The sequence below is a fragment of the Anomaloglossus baeobatrachus genome, chromosome 1, assembly GCF_048569485.1.
Source record: "Anomaloglossus baeobatrachus isolate aAnoBae1 chromosome 1, aAnoBae1.hap1, whole genome shotgun sequence".
In the NCBI taxonomy this organism is placed as follows: Eukaryota; Metazoa; Chordata; class Amphibia; order Anura; family Aromobatidae; genus Anomaloglossus; species Anomaloglossus baeobatrachus.
In genome coordinates, this window is record NC_134353.1 from 487,035,564 (window position 1) to 487,056,069 (window position 20,506).

General features: G+C 51.7%; 1 protein-coding gene across 1 annotated transcript in view; it reads left to right on the forward strand.

Annotated features, from left to right (window-relative positions):
- The window catches only part of MAU2 (MAU2 sister chromatid cohesion factor), a 136,322-nt gene that overhangs the window by 50,062 nt on the left and 65,754 nt on the right, over positions 1-20,506 (forward strand). Inside the window, exons 9-11 of the mRNA XM_075315403.1 lie at positions 8,776-8,866; positions 17,813-17,916; positions 18,002-18,079. Coding sequence (XP_075171518.1) covers positions 8,776-8,866; positions 17,813-17,916; positions 18,002-18,079 — 273 coding nt within the window. The remainder of the gene's footprint in view (positions 1-8,775; positions 8,867-17,812; positions 17,917-18,001; positions 18,080-20,506) is intronic.

The following is a 20,506-nucleotide window of genomic DNA, read 5'->3' on the forward strand; positions in this document are numbered from 1 at the left end:
ACTCCAGTGGGACATTCTCCGCAAATGGGACAGGAGGTCGACTTCCCTCGACAGGAACGTCTCTCTTTCCCTTGCAACCAAGACGTCACTTCAGTGGTGGCTCCTTCCCAACTCTCTGTCGCAGGGAAAATCCTTCCTACCCCCAACATGGGCTGTGGTCACCACGGACGCGAGCCTGTCAGGGTGGGGGGCGGTTTTTCTCCACCACAGGGCTCAAGGAACCTGGACTCCGATAGTCATCCCTTCAGATCAATATTCTGGAGATAAGGGCAGTGTATCTAGCCCTATTGGCTTTTCATCGGTGGCTGGAGGGCAGGCAGATCCGTATCCAGTCGGACAACGCCACTGCCGTCGCCTACATCAACCACCAAGGCGGCACTCGCAGTCGTCAAGCCTTCCAGGAAGTCCGACGGATTCTGCAGTGGGTGGAAGCCACAGCTTCCACCATCTCCGCAGTTCACATCCCGGGCGTAGAAAACTGGGAAGCAGATTTTCTCAGTCGTCAGGGCATGGACGCGGGGGAATGGTCTCTTCCCCCAGACGTGTTTCGAGAGATCTGTCGCCGCTGGGGAACGCCGGACGTCGATCTCATGGCGTCACGGCACAACAACAAGGTCCCGGCCTTCATGGCCCGGTCTCAAGATCACAGAGCTCTGGCGGCGGACTCATTAGTTCAGGATTGGTCGCAGTTTCGACTGCCTTATGTATTTCCTCCTCTGGCGATGCTGCCCAGAGTGCTGCGCAAAATCAGGTCCGACTGCCGTCGCGCCATTCTCGTCGCTCCAGATTGGCCGAGGCAGTCGTGGTACCCGGATCTGTGGCATCTCACAGTGGGTCAACCGTGGGCGCTCCCAGACCGCCCAGACTTGCTGTCACAAGGGCCGTTTTTCCACCTGAATTCTGTGGCCCTCAACCTGACTGTGTGGCCATTGAGTCCTGGCTCCTAGCGTCCTCAGGGTTATCTCAAGATGTCATTGCCACCATGAGACAGGCCAGGAAACCAACGTCCGCCAAGATCTATCACAGGTCTTGGAGGATCTTCTTATCCTGGTGCTCTAATGGTTTTACTCCCTGGCCTTTTGCCTTACCCACTTTTCTTTCATTCCTTCAATCCGGAATGGACAAGGGTTTGTCTCTCGGCTCTCTCAAGGGACAAGTATCGGCGCTATCCGTATTTTTTCAAAAGCGTCTAGCCAGGCTTCCGCAGGTCCGCACGTTCCTGCAGGGAGTTTGCCACATAGTCCCACCTTACAAGCGTCCGCTGGAACCCTGGGACCTTAATAGGGTGCTAACGGCTCTTCAGAAACCACCTTTCGAGCCGCTGCGGGATGTCTCTTTATCACGTCTTTCGCAGAAGGTGGCATTTCTAGTGGCAGTTACATCGCTCCGTAGAGTGTCGGAGCTGGCAGCGCTGTCATGCAAAGCCCCCTTCCTGGTTTTTCACCAGGATAAGGTGGTTCTGCGTCCTATCCCGGAGTTTCTCCCTAAGGTGGTATCTCCTTTTCATCTCAATCAGGATATCTCCTTACCTTCATTTTGCCCTAATCCAATTCACCAATGTGAAAAGGATTTGCACTCATTAGATCTGGTGAGAGCACTCCGGTTCTACGTGTCTCGCACGGCGCCCCTGCGCCGTTCAGATGCGCTCTTTGTCCTTGTCGCTGGCCAGCGTAAGGGTTCGCAGGCTTCCAAGTCAACCTTGGCTCGGTGGATCAAGGAACCGATTCTTGAAGCCTACCGTTCTTCTGGGCTTCCGCTTCCTTTGGGGCTGAAAGCCCATTCTACCAGAGCCGTGGGTGCGTCCTGGGCATTGCGGCACCGGGCTACGGCTCAGCAGGTGTGTCAGGCAGCTACCTGGTCTAGTCTGCACACTTTCACGAAACACTATCAGGTGCATACCTATGCTTCGGCAGACGCCAGTCTAGGTAGGCGAGTCCTTCAGGCGGCGGTTGCCCACCTGTAAGAGGGGGTCGTCTTCGGCTCTTTTTATCGAGGTATTCTTTTACCCACCCAGGGACTGCTTTTGGACGTCCCAATTGTCTGGGTCTCCCAATGGAGCGACAAAGAAGAAGGGAATTTTGTTTACTTACCGTAAATTCCTTTTCTTTGTCGCTCCATTGGGAGACCCAGACAATTGGGTGTATAGCTTCTGTCTCCGGAGGCCACACAAAGTATTACACTTAAAAGTGTAAAGCCCCTCCCCTTCTGCCTATACACCCCCCGTGCATCACGGGTTCCTCAGTTTTCATGCTTTGTGCGGAGGAGGCAGACATCCACGCATAGCTCCACATCTTAGTCAGCAGCAGCTGCTGACTATGTCAGATGGAAGAAAAGAGGGCCCATAACAGGGCCCCCAGCATGCTCCCTTCTCACCCCACTCTTGTCGGCGGTGTTGTTAAGGTTGAGGTATCCATTGCGGGTACGGAGGCTGGAGCCCACATGCTGTTTTCCTTCCCCATCCCTTAATGGGCTCTGGGTGAAGTGGGATCCTAATCGGTCTCCAGGCACTGAGACCGTGCTCCATCCACAGCCCCTGGGGACTCTGCTGGACAAGGAGCCGAGTATCGTCAGGGACAAGGCCCTGCTACTTTGAGGTACTCTGTGTCCCCGTGGGGACCGCGCACAGAAACACTGCAGCATTGCTGGGTGTGTTAGTGCGCCGGGGACCGCAGCGCTGACCGCGCTTGTGCCATCACACACTGCAGCGTGGCTGGGTGTGTTAGTTTACTGGGGACTACCGCGCTGACCGCGCGCTGCCATTTCACACTGCAGCGCGGCTGGGAGTGTTAGTGCGCCGGGGACTACCGCGCCGACCGCGCTTATACGCCGGCCGCGCTTATAACTTTAGTCCCCGGCTTCTGCGGCCTAGTCTCACTCTTTTCCCGCCCCCAGGCCTGCCAGTCAGGGGAAGGGCGGGACGCTGTACGGACATCAGCACTGAGAGCTGGAACATGCTTTGCATACTCCACCCCTCTCACTGTGCACAGTGGGGCACCAGGTTCCCGCACTTTCTAGGGCACGCCCACGGCCCCCTCCTCTCCTCAGGACGCCGGCAGCCATTCCTGTCAGCTCTTCTGACGCTGGAGAGGGGAGACAAGCTCTGGGAGCCCAGGTCAGGGATTCTGGTGATCACACAACCGCTTTGAGCGGGCGGTAAGCAGCACCTGAGGTGCTGGCCCCACTAGTGCAGAAGTGTACATATAGATTTATATGCTTATAGGCTATACTTTACACTGTATGGTGCACGGTTGATTTTTGGCTATATACCCTCCTGGATTGCTCAGAGGAGATAACAGCATGTCGTCCGCAAAAAGCAAGGGTGCCAAAGCACAGGCTTACTATGCTGCCTGCGCCGCATGTACGGCTATACTACCGGCAGGTTCCACCGACCCTCATTGTGTGCAATGCTCGGCCCCTGTGGCACTTTCTCAGCCGGAGCCTCTGCTAAGGGTGGCCCAGGGGGAACCACCTGCTAACACTGTCCAGGTGACGGGGACGGAGTTTGCAGTTTTTACTGATAGACTTTCTGAGACTATGGCTAAGATACTAGAAGCCTTGCAGTCCAGACTGGTATCTCAGACCATGGGCACTGTTGAATCATTGCACCCTGGTCCCCCTCAGTTGGAACAACAATGTGCTCCCGGGGTGTCTCATAGATCCCAGGGTGAGGTCTCTGACACGGACCGCAGCCCCAGACCGCCTAAGCGAGCTCGCTGGGAAATTCCCTCGACATCATCACATTGTTCAGGGTCTCAGCGGGAGGACTCTCTGTATGATGAAGCGGAGGTAACTGATCAGGATTCTGATCCTGAGGCCGCTCTCAACCTTGATACTCCTGATGGGGACGCCATAGGAATGATCTTATCGCGTCCATCAATCAAATGTTGGATATTTCTCCCTCAGCTCCTCCAGTGGAGGAGTCTGCTTCTCAGCAGGAGAAATTCCGCTTCAGGTTTCCCAAGCGTACAACGGGTATGTGTCTGGACCACTCTGACTTCAGAGAGGCAGTCCAGAAACACCGAGCTTGTCCAGATAAGCGTTTTTCCAAGCGCCTTAAGGATACACGTTATCCCTTCCCCCCTGACGTGGTCAAGGGCTGGGCTCAGTGTCCCAAGGTGGATCCTCCAATCTCCAGACTGGCGGCTAGATCCATAGTTGCAGTGGAAGATGGGGCTTCACTCAAAGATGCCACTGACAGACAGATGGAGCTCTGGTTGAAATCCATCTATGAATCTATCGGCGCGTCTTTTGCTCCAGCATTCGCAGCCGTATGGGCACTCCAAGCTATCTCAGCGGGTCAAGCACAAATTGACGCAGTCACACGTACGTCTGCGCCGCAAGTGGCGTCCCTAACCTCTCAGACGTCGGCATTTGCGTCCTACGCTATTAATGCTGTCCTGGACTCGGCGAGCCGTACGGCGGTTGCATCCGCCAATTCGGTGGCAATACGCAGGGCCTTGTGGCTACGGGAATGGAAGGCAGATTCTGCTTCCAAAAAGTGCTTAACCAGTTTGCCATTTTCTGGCGACCGCTTGTTTGGTGAGCGATTGGACAGTTGGGTGAGAGACATTCTGTCTCACGGTTACAGGATAGAGTTCAGCTCTCGTCCTCCGACTCGATTCTTCAGAACATCTCCGCTTTCCGAGCGAGCCGATGCTCTTCTGCAGGCGGTGGGCACTCTGAAGGCAGAAGGAGTGGTGGTCCCGGTTCCTCTTCAGCAACAGGGTCACGGTTTTTTACTCCAACCTGTTTGTGGTTCCAAAGAAGGACGGGTCTTTCCGTCCTGTCCTGGACCTAAAACTGCTCACCAAACACGTAAAGACCAGGCGGTTCCGGATGGAATCCCTCCGCTCCGTCATCGCCTCAATGTCCCAAGGAGATTTCCTTGCATCGATCGATATCAAAGATGCTTATCTCCACGTACCGATTGCTCCAGAGCATCAGCGCTTCCTGCGCTTCGCCATAGGAGACGAACACCTTCAGTTCGTGGCACTGCCGTTCGGCCTGGCGACAGCCCCATGGGTTTTCACCAAGGTCATGGCTACAGTAGTAGCGGTCCTCCACTCTCAGGGTCACTCGGTGATCCCTTACTTAGACGATCTGCTGGTCAAGGCACCCTCTCAAGAGGCATGCCAACACAGCCTCAACGCTACTCTGGAGACTCTCCAGAGTTTCGGGTGGATCATCAATTTTCCAAAGTCAAATCTGACACCGGCCCAATCGCTGACATATCTTGGCATGGAGTTTCATACCCTCTCAGCGATGGTGATGCTTCCGCTGAACAAACAGCGGTCACTGCAGACAGGGTTGCAATCTCTCCTTCAAGGTCAGTCACACCCCTTGAGGCGCCTCATGCACTTCCTAGGGAAGATGGTGGCAGCAATGGAGGCAGTCCCTTTCGCGCAGTTTCACCTGCGTCCTCTTCAATGGGACATCCTATGCAAATGGGACAGGAAGTCGACGTCCCTCGACAGGAACGTCTCCCTCTCTCAGGCAGCCAAAGCTTCCCTTCGGTGGTGGCTTCTTCCCACTTCATTGTCGAAGGGGAAATCCTTCCTACCCCCATCCTGGGAGGTGGTCACGACGGACGCGAGTCTGTCGGGGTGGGGAGCAGTCTTTCTCCACCACAGGGCTCAGGGTACGTGGACTCAGCAAGAGTCCTCCCTTCAGATCAATGTTCTGGAGATCAGGGCAGTGTATCTTGCCCTAAAAGCGTTCCAGCAGTGGCTGGAAGGCAAGCAGATCCGAATTCAGTCGGACAACTCCACAGCGGTGGCTTACATCAACCACCAAGGCGGAACACGCAGTCGGCAAGCCTTCCAGGAAGTCCGGCGGATTTTGATGGGGGTGGAAGCCACGGCCTCCACCATATCCACAGTTCACATCCCGGGCGTAGAAAACTGGGAAGCAGATTTTCTCAGTCGCCAGGGCATGGACGCAGGGGAATGGTCCCTTCACCCGGATGTGTTTCAGGAGATCTGTTGCCGCTGGGGGATGCCGGACGTCGACCTACTGGCGTCCCGGCACAACAACAAGGTCACGGCATTCATGGCACGATCTCACGATCACAGAGCTCTGGCGGCAGACGCCTTAGTTCAGGATTGGTCGCAGTTTCAACTCCCTTATGTGTTTCCACCTCTGGCACTGTTGCCCAGAGTGTTACGCAAGATCAGGTCAGACTGCCGCCGCGCCATTCTCGTCGCTCCAGACTGGCCGAGGAGGTCGTGGTACCCGGATCTGTGGCATCTCACGGTGGGCCAACCGTGGGCACTACCAGACCGACCAGACTTGCTGTCTCAAGGGCCGTTTTTTCCATCTGAGTTCTGCGGCCCTCAACCTGACTGTGTGGCCATTGAGTCCTGGATCCTAGCGTCTTCAGGGTTATCTCAAGAGGTCATTGCCACTATGAGACAGGCCAGGAAACCAACGTCTGCCAAGATTTACCACAGGACGTGGAAGATATTCTTATCTTGGTGCTCTGATCAGGGGTTTTCTCCCAGGCCATTTGCCTTGCCCACCTTTCCTTCCTTTCTTCAATCAGGATTGGAAAAAGGTTTGTCGCTCGGCTCCCTTAAGGGACAAGTCTCAGCGCTGTCTGTGTTCTTTCAGAAGCGTCTTGCCAGGCTTTCTCGGGTACGCACGTTCCTGCAGGGGGTTTGTCACATTGTCCCTCCTTACAGGCGGCCGTTAGAACCCTGGGATCTGAACAGGGTTCTGAGGGCCCTTCAGAAGCCACCTTTCGAGTCTTTGAAGGATATTTCTCTTTCTCGCCTTTCGCAGAAGGTGGTCTTCCTAGTAGCAGTCACATCACTTCGGAGAGTGTCTGAGCTAGCAGCATTGTCATGCAAGGCTCCTTTCCTGGTGTTTCACCAGGACAAGGTGGTGCTGCGCCCGGTTCCGGAATTTCTTCCTAAGGTGGTATCCACCTTTCATCTCAATCAGGATATATCCTTACCTTCTTTTTGCCTCATCCAGTTCAGCAATGTGAAAGGGATTGGCCTTTGTTAGATCTGGTGAGAGCGCTCAGAATCTACATTTCCCGTACGGCGCCCCTGCGCCGCTCGGAGGCACTCTTTTGTCCTTGTCGCTGGTCAGCGTAAGGAGTCACAGGCTTCTAAATCCACCTGGCTCGGTGGATCAAGGAACCAATTCTCGAAGCCTACCGTTCTTCTGGACTTCCGGTTCCCTCAGGGCTGAAGGCCCATTCTACCAGAGCCGTGGGTGCGTCCTGGGCTTTGCGGCACCAGGCTACGGCTCAGCAGGTGTGCCAGGCGGCTACCTGGTCGAGCCTGCACACTTTCACCAAACACTATCAGGTGCATACCTATGCTTCGGCGGATGCCAGCCTAGGTAGACGAGTCCTTCAGGCGGCGGTTGTCCACCTGTAGGAACGGGCCGTTTTACGGCCCTATTACGAGGTATTATTTTACCCACCCAGGGACAGCTTTTGGACGTCCCAATTGTCTGGGTCTCCCAATAGAGCGACAAAGAAGAAGGGAATTTTGTTTACTTACCGTAAATTCCATTTCTTCTAGCTCCAATTGGGAGACCCAGCACCCGCCCTGTTCCCTTCGGGCTGTTGTTTTTTCGTGTACACATGTTGTTCATGTTGAATGGTTTCAGTTCTCCGAAATTTCTTCGGATTGAAGTTACTTTAAACCAATTTATTAGCTTTCCTCCTTCTTGCTTTTGCACTAAAACTGAGGAACCCGTGATGCACGGGGGGTGTATAGGCAGAAGGGGAGGGGCTTTACACTTTTTAAAGTGTAATACTTTGTGTGGCCTCCGGAGGCAGAAGCTATACACCCAATTGTCTGGGTCTCCCAATTGGAGCTAGAAGAAAAGGAATTTACGGTAAGTAAACAAAATTCCCTTCTTCTTCTAGCTCCTATTGGGAGACCCAGCACCCGCCCCTGTTCCCTTCGGGCTGTTTGTTCTTTTGTGTACACATGTTGTTCATGTTGAATTGTTCTTTTGGTTCATGGTTTTCAGTTCTCCGAACATCCTTCGGATTGAATTTACCTTAGACCATTTATAAGTTTCCTCCTTCCTGCTTTTGCACCAAAACTGAGGAGCCCGTGATGCACGGGAGGGTGTATAGGCAGAGGGGAGGGGTTACACTTTTTAAAGTGTAATACTTTGTGTGGCCTCCGGAGGCAGAAGCTATACACCCAATTGTCTGGGTCTCCCAATAGGAGCTAGAAGAAAAGGAATTTACGGTAAGTAAACAAAATTCCCTTCTTTTGAGATTAGAAAAAAAAATGATTGTATGGTTTTTTGATAGTGTTGTTGAGGAAAGCCATTGGATCAAATACTTAACCTCTTGACATAGGGGATTGTGGGAAGTGTGTTCAATGAAATTGATTCTCTATACATAAGGTAGTGTAACATACACCCATGGATCAGCCCCGATGTCATGAACCCGCCCATCAGCGTCACCACAGATCCCTCCCGATGATGTCATAGACCCGCCTACGATGACGCCCACCAATCAGCTCATGGACTAACACATTGTTCAACCCACTGACCAATGAACACATCCGGCATGCCCACTGTAGAGCCGACCACTCCCCCTTTTCCTGGTTTATAAGTGTATGTTCTGAATATAGGAACTCACTTCAAGCTGGGCCATTCTCTGATCAAAAAGAGATTTCGCATCCAACTGACGTGATTTCCTTACGCATGCACTTGATCCACACCAATTAGGCAAGGCAGTAGGTAGCACGTAACTCTGGTTAAGAGTTCACCCTAACAGTGTATTTGTTTGTTAACCAGGTGACAGTCATGCACTCCATGCAAGCAGGTTATCTTGAGAAGGCTCAGAAATACACAGACAAGGCTCTAATGCAGCTAGAAAAGCTCAAAAGTAGGTATCTTTTTCATGTTTCAGCTGTTAAATTGTATTTAAATCCAATGTTATGTAATCTTTATTAAAGGAAATAGGTCACCAGTTATTGTATAAGTCTCTTTAAAGTGCCCCAATCACCAGGAATTTCCTACATAGTGCCAGTATAGCACTGGCTTTAGGCTATCAGGCTGATTCTCTACATAACCTTAGTGGTCAGCTCGGATGTACAGGTTTTGAAACACAAGAAAGTAAAGTTTTATAAAATCATTTGTTATAGTTTGTGACTAACAGGACCTGTGCCGATGTCATACCCATATGACCAGAAGTGGCGTGGCCTCAGCCAATATAGCTACCAGGAAGCAATAGTCTTCTGTTGGCTGAAGCCCCACCCCTTTTGGTCACATGGGTATGACATCAGCACAGGTCCTGTTAGTCACAAACTAAAACGATTGTATAATAGAATCAGCATAAGTAACGGGGTGGGGTGGATATCTATGAATTCCCCCCCCCCACCCCCCCCAAGACTATTATCTGATTCTCAGCTGCTGTCACTCAAGAAGCTGATTTAATAAACTTTACTTTCTTGTGTTTCACAACCTATACATAAGAGCTGACACCTAAAGGTATGTATAGCCTGATAGTGCCAGTATAGCCCTGGTTTTAGGTTATATACGAAAATCCTGGTGATTGGTGTGCTTTAAGGGACTTGAACTTCGGATCATACAATCTTTTTTCCTATGTACAGCAATGCTGCAGTCAATCGCCGTTTCATGAATGCCAGCTTTCACAGGATAACAATCATGATAGCCACAAGGGGTTTTCAGCAGACCCTTGGCTTCATGTCAGCGTGTTAGAGCCCCATGATCGCATCATAGGTGCCGATGAGTGGAAAGAACCGTGTGCCCCCAGGATACGCACTGTAAATGCCACTGTCACAGATTTGACAGCAGCATTTAACAAGTTAACAGATGCGGTCAAATTACTATAGCTGCCATCGTTCTATATTGGCATCTTTATGTAGACAAAGTTGCAGTGATTTTCTGGTGTTGACAATGTGCTGACATAGGTAACCTGTCACTAGATTCACGCTGCCATGACAGCGCTGGAATCAGGGCCTGGCGTTGATTGCAGCCAGGTATGTTTCATTCTGATACGCTCCTTCTCCCCTCTCTCACTCTCACTCTATTGACCGGTCACGGGCAGGGTACTGCATCGGACTAATTGGGTTTCTCCCTATTGTCCTTAGTTGGTGTTTCAATTTTCTCTCTCTGAAACATAGGTATTCAGAGTAACATACATAGCGGTAATAATTAGGCTGATTCAGTCTTCCTGTGGTTCGGGATATTGAATCTCCCTTTTAAAGGCCCATAACCAAGACAGTTCAGCAGACTGAACCCATGTGATAATACTTGAAGCCTTTATGGCTCTTGAAGGGAAGGTGCTGTGATTTTTATTTTTGGATTGATTCTAATAATTTTAATACAAAATTAAATGTTTATTTTCCTGCCGCCACTAGGGGCTGACATTTTGCAGTCGACACCAAAAAATATGGCAGCCCTATAAATGGGAGACTGGGTTTGGTGTCCGACTGCATCTCCTGCATTGTGCCTGCTTCTAGCTGTTACCTGGGTATTCCCCTTGGGCTGTCCATTTCACAGCTGTGAGATGGGCTGCAGGACGCCATTGTTTTTTTTTTTCTTTATCGTGCCTATGGGAGACCCAGACATTGGGTGTATAGCTTCTGCCTCCGGAGGACACACAAAGTACTACACTAAAAAGTGTAGCTCCTCCCTCTGAGCCTATACACCCCCTGGAGAACCAGATCTAGCCAGTTCATTGCTTTGTGTTCAGGAGGCATACATCCACACATGCATTCTCATCTGATTTTTCATTTTTGGAAAGAGTTTGAAGAAAAGCGGGTCCAAGTCTGGACCCCCGGCATGTCCCTTCTCACCCCACTGTGTCGGCGGTGCTGTTAAGGTTGATTCTAAGGCTGGGGCCTTACATGCCAGGCTCCTTCACCATCCCTCGGGCTCTGGCTTGAAGTGGGAGCCAGCACGGTTCTCCTTGCTTTGCAGGAGACCGGTCTCCATCCGCAGCCCTTCAGGATCCTGCTGGACGGAGCACTCATCCCCAGGGACTTGGAACCCTGTGTCTCAGCAAGCTAAGTACCTGAGACGTTTATATTCTGGGGGTCCCTGTACTTTATTATGGTGGGAGAGTGTGCTGAGTGAGTTTTCTGACATTTCCGGCCGGTTCTCTGGCTGTCGCCTGAGAACCGCGCCGATGGTGCCTGCGCGCCGGCCGCACCGCTCAAATTTAGGCCCCGGCTTCGCCGGAGGCCTACTTTCGGTTTCACTGCCCTCGCATGTCATTCATGCAGAGGGACAGTGCGGCTCCGCACAGAGGAGAGACACTCTTCACTGAGTACATGTCTCCTCCCCTGTAAGTCTCTTTGGCCCTCCAGATCCCGCTCTCAGAATTGGTCCCGCCCCCTCTCCTCGCTCCGGCGCCATTTTATCAGCGTTTTCTCTGCGATCATCACTGGCTGCAGCATCCCTGCTGAGGTGCTTGGGGGTCCGGGTTTCGGGATCTGGAGGGCACACAACACCGCTCCAGCGGTCTGGTAAGCCACAACCTCTGGTTGTGGGCCTCTGTATATACTCTCTGGGGGTCACTCTGGCGAGCCCCCACTTCAGCAGCATGTCTCACACGAGGAGCAAGGCTCCAAAGCTATATTCAGTATGCACTGCATGTAAGCTTGTGCTGCCTGATCCGAGCACATATCCACATTGTGATGCCTGCTCTAACCTGACAATGCCTCAGCCTGGAATCGCACCCACAGTGGTCTCTCCGGCTGCTCCGGCTCCTGTGACTGAACCCCCGGCTTGGATAGAATCCTTATCTAGGTCTATCTGCCAGTCTTTTGCCGACTCCATGGGACAGCTGTCCCGGACTTTGCTGAACATGCATCAGCCCCCTTCACAGGGTGCCTCTGCTGTTAGGGCTCTCTCAGCGGAGCTCACAGAGGATTCTTCATCTGGTCCCAGGCCCCGTCCTCCTAAGAGGAGACGTAGGGCTCCCTCCCCTTCCTCGTCCCGCGGCTCTGTTTCAGAGTTTACCTTTCCTAAGAGGACAAAATGTGTGTTCTTTAACCACTCCAGTTTTCAGGCCGCTGTGACCAAGCCTAGGGCCTGTCCTGACAAACGCTTCCCAAAGCGTGGTTCTGATGACAGTTTTCCCTTTCCACCTGAGGTGGTCAAGGAGTGGGCTCATTCACCAAAGGTAGACACCCCGGTGTCTAGACTCAGCCCGGACCGTGGTATCAGTGGCTGATGGCACCTCACTTAAGGATTCTACTGACCGCCAGGTTGACCTCCTGGCCAAATCTGTATATGAGGCGGCAGGGGCCTCGTTCTCCCCATCTTTTGCAGCAGTGTGGGCTCTCAAAGCCATCTCTGCTTCTCTAGAGGAGATGCATTCCCTCGCCAGGGAATCTATGCCCGAAATGGTTGCCTTAACTTCCCAAGCTTCCGCTTTTTCATCCTATGCCATGTCTGCCATGCTGGAGGCTTCTCACCGCACTGCGGTGGCTTCGGCTAATTCCCTCGCTATCCGCAGGATCTTGTGGCTTCGAGAGTGGAAGGCAGATGCTTCTTCAAAGAAGTACCTTGCTGGGCTCCCTTTTGCTGGGTCCAGGCTATTCGGTGAACAACTGGATGAAATTATTAAGGAAGCTGCTGGCGGGAAGAATACTTCCATGCCACAAACCAAAACTAGGAAACCGGTCCAGGGTAGGAACCAGTCGAGGTTTCGTTCCTTTCGTTCCTCCAACTGGTCGTCCTCTAAGCCCTCGGCCTCGTCCACTAACTCAGCCAAGGACCAAAAATCCAACTGGTGCACAAAGGCGCGTCCACAGAAGACCGCAGGAGCTGCTGCCACTAAGGCAGCCTCCTCTTGACTACCTGTCCGCGCCAGCAACGTCCTTAGTCGGTGGCAGGCTCTCCCACTTTGGCGACGCGTGGTTTCAACACGTCTCCGATCAGTGGGTGCGGGGTGTCATCTCCCACGGCTACAGGATAGAAATCTCTTCCAGCCCGCCAAACAGATTTTTTCTGTCAACTCCCCCCTGTTCCAAGGCCGCCGCCTTCTCTCAGGCCGTGGCATCCTTGCAGGCCAACGGAGTAATTGTACCGGTTCCCGCCCGGGAACGGGTCAGAGGTTTCTACTCAAATCTCTTCCTAGTCCCCAAAAAAGACGGTTCCTTCCGGCCCATCCTGGATCTCAAGCTTCTCAACAAGCATGTTCAGGTGCGGCATTTTCGCATGGAATCTCTGCGGTCAGTCGTTGCCTCAATGACCCAAGGGGATTTCCTGGCATCCATCGATATCAGAGATGCCTATCTGCATGTGCCAATTGCAGTTTCTCCACCAGCGTTGGCTACGTTTTGCAATCGGAGAGGAACATTTCCAATTCGTGGCTCTCCCCTTCGGGTTAGCCTCGGCCCCTCGGGTATTCACCAAGGTCATGGCAGCAGTGATTGCGGTTCTGCACCTCCAGGGGTTGGCAGTGATTCCTTACCTGGACAACCACCTAGTCAAGACTTCATCCAGCGCAGACTGTCAGCGCAGTGTCTCGCTCACTCTCACCACTCTAGCCCAATTCGGGTGGCTGGTCAATCTTCCCAAATCCACTCTGACTCCGACCCAGAGTCTCGCGTACCTAGGGATGCAGTTCGAGACTCTGCCGGCACTTGTGAAGTTGCCCTTGATCAAACAGCAGTCCCTCCAACTGGCGGTGCGCTCTCTGCTGAGGCCCCGCCGTTATTCCATCAGGCACCTGATGCAGGTGCTGGGTCAGATGGTGGCATCAATGGAGGCTGTTCCCTTTGCCCAGTTCCATCTGCGTCCTCTGCAGCTGGACATTCTCCGTTGTTGGGACAAGCGGCCTTCCTCCTTGCACAGGTTAGTGGCTCTGTCGCCACAGACCAGGAGCTCTCTTCAGTGGTGGCTTCGGCCCCTCTCTCTCAGGGACGCTCCTTCCTGGCTCCGTCCTGGGTGGTCCTCACCACGGATGCCAGTCTATCCGGCTGGGGAGCGGTATGTCTCCACCACCGAGCACAGGGCACTTGGACTCCGTCCGAGTCAGCTCTCTCGATCAATGTGCTGGAAACCAGAGCCGTGCTCCTGGCTCTCCTAGCTTTTCACCACCTGTTGGCGGGCAGGCACATTCGAGTCCAGTCAGACAACGCGACAGCGGTTGCCTACATCAATCACCAAGGCGGGACACGCAGCCGCCTGGCAATGATGGAGGTACAACGCATCCTTCAATGGGCGGAGGACTCCAAGTCCACCATATCCGCAGTCCACATCCCAGGCGTGGAAAACTGGGAGGCAGATTATCTCAGCCGTCAAACCGTGGACAGTGGCGAGTGGTCCCTGCATCCGGCAGTGTTTCAGTCAATCTGCCGCAAGTGAGGCACTCCGGATGTGGACCTAATGGCATCCCGTCACAACAACAAGGTTCCGATTTTACGTGGCTCGCTCCCACGATCCTCAGGCCTTCGCAGCGGACGCTCTGGTTCAAGACTGGTCCCAGTTTCGTCTGTCCTACGTGTTTCCCCCTCTAGCTCTCTTGCCCAGAGTCCTGCGCAAGATCAGAATGGAGGGCCGTCGGGTCATCCTCATTGCTCCGGACTGGCCCAGGCGAGCTTGGTACCCAGACCTGCTCCATCTGTCCGTAGAGGTGCCGTGGCATCTTTCGGACCGTCCAGACCTTCTCACAAGGTCCGTTTTTCCGCCAGAATTCTGCGGCTCTCAGATTGACGGCGTGGCTCTTGAGTCCTGGATCTTGACGGCTTCTGGTATTCCTCATGAAGTCATTTCCACTATGACTCGGGCCCGGAAGTCTTCCTCGGCCAAGATCTATCACAGGACTTGGAAAATTTTCCTGTCCTGGTGTCGCTCTTCCGGCCATGCTCCTTGGCCTTTTTCCTTGCCGACCCTTCTGTCCTTTTTACAGTCCAGTCTGCAGCTAGGACTGTCCCTCAGTTCTCTCAAGGGACAAGTCTCGGCTCTGTCAGTGCTGTTCCAGCGGCGTATCGCCCGGCTGGCTCAGGTCCGCACCTTCATGCAGGGCGCGTCTCACATCATTCCGCTTTACCGGCGCCCCTTGGATCCCTGGGACCTCAATTTGGTGCTCACGGCCTTGCAGAAACCCCCCTTTGAGCCTCTTAGGGAGGTTTCTTTGTTTCGTCTTTCACAGAAAGTGGTCTTTCTAGTGGCCATAACTTCCCTCAGGAGAGTCTCTGATTTGGCTGTGCTCTCTTCGGAGTCACCTTTTTTGGTTTTTCATCAAGACAAGGTGGTTCTCCGTCCAACTCCGGACTTTCTCCCTAAGGTGGTTTCTCCTTTTCTCCTTTCCACCTTAACCAGGACATTACCCTGCCTTCCTTTTGTCCGGCTCCTGTTCATCGCTTTGAAAAAGCGTTGCATACTCTGGATCTGGTGCGGGCGCTCCGGATCTATGTGTCTCGCACCACTGCTCTTAGGCGGTGCACCTCTCTTTTTGTGCTAACTACAGGTCGGCGTAAGGGCCTCTCTGCTTCTAAGCCGACCTTAGCCCGTTGGATTAGGTCGACCATTTCGGATGCCTACCAGTGTTCTCAGGTGCCTCCCCCGCCGGGGATCAAGGCACACTCGACCAGAGCTGTCGGTGCCTCTTGGGCTTTCAGGCACCAGGCTACGGCTCAGTAAGTCTGTCAGGCTGCCACTTGGACTAGCCTGCATACCTTTTCAAAGCACTACCAAGTGCATGCTCATGCTTCGGCAGATGCGAGCTTGGGCAGACGCATCCTTCAGGCGGCTGTCGCCCATTTGTGAAGTTAGGCTCTGCCTACTTCTCAGTTTTTCTGTTTATTCCCACCTATGGACTGCTTTGATACGTCCCAATGTCTGGGTCTCACATAGGAACGATAAAGAAAAAGAGAATTTTGTTTACTTACCGTAAATTCTTTTTCTTATAGTTCCGTATTGTTGTTCGTGGACAGAGTCTCCGGTTGTTCCGGTTCTTGCTCTGTTTTTACTTGTGGGTGGCTATTCTCCTTCAGCTTTTGCACTAAACTGGCTAGATCTGGTTCTCCAGGGGGTGTATAGGCTCAGAGGGAGGAGCTACACTTTTTAGTGTATTACTTTTTGTCCCCTCCGGAGGCAGAAGCTATACACCCAATGTCTGGGTCTCCCAATACGGAACTATAAGAAAAAGAATTTACGGTAAGTAAACAAAATTCTCTTTTTTTTTGAAGGTGGTAGCTAATCTGGGAGCTCCAATCTGCATTTGCTACCACTCAGTGCTCAGCGCAAGCGATAACCAGAGGAGGTGACAGAAGGTGTGGGAAGTAGAGGTCTGGGATGAGTGAATATCGGCAGTGGGGATCAGGAGCCTCAAGTTAGTAGTACAATACCGGGCAGCTGATTACCGCTCCCTGCCGCTGTGCAGTTCAGAACGCAGCGGTGTAATCATCGCGCTCTGTGCTCTGACCACTTAGTCATCTCTGTAATGTCACTGTACTGCAAGAGGATTCACTGACATAGCATAGCTATGTGATACTCCCTAGAGGCATGTATCTAATGCCCATTATGCATGACACAACCCAGAACTGTGTATCTAATTGAATGTAGGGGTGGGGGCGTGTCACACATTACACTACACTTCCCATATAAGTGTATAGAGTGGGTGGTGTTACAAATTACACCCCAGCTCCCATAGAAATGTATGGAGCAGTGGTCACACATTACACTACTGCTCCCATAAAAGTGGATGGGGCAGGGGTAAAACACTACACCACTGCTCAAAAAGAAGTGGATGGAGGGAGGTCACACATTATACCAACGCTCCCATAGCCACTCCACTGAGCCCTCTATGTAATCCCAGCATGTTGCACTTCATTTATCCATTTGCAGCACATGATACAGTTCGCATAACTAACCACAGAGCACGATAGTTTAACCACCTCGTAATACTATTAGTAGCTACAACCAACAGAATCTGCGCTGCCAACTGGCCTTTGACGCTTTCCTCATGTATCCGTATCACTTTGCAGTCACCAACAAAATGGCCCCACACTGTGATCCTAAATGTCATCCTCTTATCCTTTTGAAAATGCCCAAAAGGGAGGAGCGGAGTGACATCCACACGTGAGCAGATCCCTTCCACATTTACTGCTGTCGTATACTAGATTTTCTTGTCAAATTTCGGCAGCTGCTCCCCTATTGTTTAATATTTAAAAATGAAACATGTTTATAAAAATATATATATTTTTAATTTATTAAAAAAAATTAAAATCATTTAATACTTTTACATTTTTTTCAGTTTGTTTATTTTTTTTTTTCCCCGGCTGGCAACTACCCTTTTAAGTACACCTGTTCCACTGTCACATTGGCTCTGCCTGACTCAATGTTTGCATCCTACCCAGGAAGTGATTCTTCTATGGGAGAATACAATACTATCTATTATGATGAAGTATGCCAGAATGTGTTTTTATTAAATCCATACAAAATTAGTCTGAAAAAACATTAGTGCATGGATATTTTTAAAAAACCTATATGGACGATGCAGTAAACATCTGACTTGACATTTGGCGCAGAGCTGTATTGCATCCCTGTGCATGAGCCCTAACTTTAAAGCTCCTAGTGCTGTTCACTGTAGTGAGGAGTGATGGCAGCCGCCTGTTCTCACCTTGCAAAGAATTGGTCTAAAGATATGTGCCAAGCATCAATGGGCAGCATGCAGGCTTAGGGGTTATCACTGCAGCCTTGCAGCGCTGAGGCCTGTTAATGAAATATACCAAGATTTGGTCATGCTTTGTGCCAATATCTGTACAGCTAGCCACCAGGTGATATATTGAACAGCTGCAATGCACCACAGGCTACCTAACATTTTTGCTTTTCCACCTTTCTGTTGCAGTGTTGGATAGCAGCCCGATCTTATCCTCCTTCCAAGTAATTCTGCTGGAGCACATAATTATGTGCCGCCTGGTCACAGGCCACAAAGCCACAGCCTTACAGGAGGTAAACTATGAAATACCGGGGCTTGCCATCATTCTTTGGGACTTGGCAGGTCACAATGGCTTTATTATTTTTTGTTTCCTTCTAGATCTCTCAAGTTTGTCAGTTGTGTCAGCAGTCACCCAGGCTTTTTTCTAACCACGCAGCCCAACTGCACACTCTTCTGGTAAGTAAGGCTACCTACAGGTTTCTGTAAATATTCTGTCAATCCACTGGCCTGTTCCAGTTAAACAACCACTTAGAAGAATCGTGGGGGCCCTTGTATATCTAGAAGTAATCAAAACGCCTTTAAAAGCATCATTTTATATAGTTAAGAACAGGTATTTGACAAACAACTTGACACAAATTTGCAAGGTTCTACACGTTTCAAAATTTAAAGTGACAGGGACTTGCACCTAATGTCCCTAACCTCGGAGGTTTCCACCTAAAATATTGCGCTATGGCTCCTCTCTCACTATCTGCATTAAACTTACAAATGGTGTCTGTGCCATGGGATATATTCTGATTACTAGGACAAAAAAATGCCACAGCAATAGGAAAAAACGGTGTGTATATAGGTACATTAATAGCTCAGATGATGTATTGAAAGCCACGAGTAAAAATCGCAGTGGCTTTCTTTTTTTTTTGTTTTTTTTGTTAATGCATGGATTAGTGCAGGGATACATATGGCCATCCAACAGTAAGTAGGGGTGCCATATCACAATATTCCTTTCTCGCCTTTTCATTGGGGGACACAGACAGTGGGTATTATGGTGTCTCCAGGGGAGGCGTGACACTAGATTTGCAAAAGTGTTAGCTCCTCCCCCCACAGCATATACCCTAGCTAGGCGGGAGCTAGCTCAGTTTTTTTTTTTTGTTTTTTTTTTTTTTAGTGTCAGCAGGGAGGCTGACATGTCTGGACTGAGCTCCACCAGAGGTGCCTCAGGCCAGCTTATTTTGTTTTATGTTTTATTTTGTTTTTGCTTTTCATTCTATTTTTGATTATGGGGCAATACCGGGGTGCCTTGCCACCCTCGTCCCCCCCCCGCGTACCGGCAGAGGAAACCTGGCGTGCACAAGCCGTCAGTCTTCCCTCGCGCCCAAGTGATCGGGTCTGCGTACCCCTCCAGGCTCCCTGGAAGCACCTCACACCAAGGTAGCTCCAGAGGGCTGAGCAGAGCAGAGGACCTGCTTCAGCCTTGAGCCGAAGATGCGTCCCTGAGATCCCCGCATCCATCACCGACGCGTCTTCAGACGGAGCCAGGAGCAGGTAGGGAGACGACGCGTCATCTGTCCCCTGCATCCAAACCGCCGCCTGGAAAGGTGCCGATGCAGGCCGTGATCCGGGGAGCATCATTAATTTAGCCCCCGGTTTCGGCCTGCATTTTAGCAACGCCCCCTCTCATTGCTCTGGAAGCCGCTCCCTCACTCAGGAGCAGCTCCCTTCCGATTGGCCGTCACCCTTAGTCCCAACCCAGAGACCAATCAGTCTCCGGGGGCCGTCTCTCCCCTCCATGCTGCCAGGAACACTGAACGCCATTTTCCACGTGGGGAGCAGACTCTGGTGAGATTGCCTCCTTGGCTCTGCACTTCTGCAGCACTATATACCGCTCTGCGGTATATCGCTGTTTCTCTAGCGGTGTGTGCCTGCTGACTAGCGGTGTATATCAGCTATTAGCGGTATATACTGGCTCTGCCTGCAGGTATATGCCGGCTGTTTGACAGTATATGCCATTTTGCTACGGTATATACCGGCTGTGCATAGCAGTCACTTTATAATACTGCTAGTGGCTCCTCACTCATATAACTCTACCCCTATAGGGCTGTAGGACTCTATTGCTGACATGCGTAACCGCAAGGGTGATAAACCTTCCCAGGCGTCCTCTACGGACCTGTACTATGCCTGTACCACCTGTGGACGCTCGTTTTCTAATGGTCGAAGCTATCCACTATGCCGTGGCTGCGATGCCCCTTCTACCGTGTCACATCAGACCCCGTTGCCGGACCAGGATGCCGTGCAGTCTCTGGATTCTGCTCCGGCCACCGGCCAGGCAGCACACCCGTCTGATGACGTAATGCCTGCATGGCTCTTCTAATGTCTAAAAGGTTAGATGACCTTGCCGCTCAGATATCCCAGCCGTCCTCAGGCTCCCACAGCCTTCCCCCGGCCCAGCTCCCTCAGAGGAGCCCGCCTGCTTCGTATGGTCCCTCTTCCCCAGAACGTAAAAAGGCTGTTTCCAAAAGGCGCCATTGCGACCTCTACGCCTCATCCGACTCGGACGATGGTCAGTCTGACCGAGGTTCCGTGACCTTTAGTAGTCATGATTCTCAAGACTCTGACCCGACTTCTCAGTCTGCAATCAATCGGGCCAAGAAGCCTCCTAAATCCTTTGCTCAGGATCCGGTTTTTCGGCAAATTATATCTAAACGGTGGGATCACCCTGATAGAAGGTTTAATAAAAAACCCTTTTCTTCATTCGCTTATCCCTTTCCCTCTGATATAGTTCAGCCCTGGTCAGTACCCCCCGTTGTGGATCCGCCAGTATCCAGACTGACTAAACACACGGTCATGTCTGTTTCAGACAACGCGTCTCTCAAGGACTCGTCCGACCGC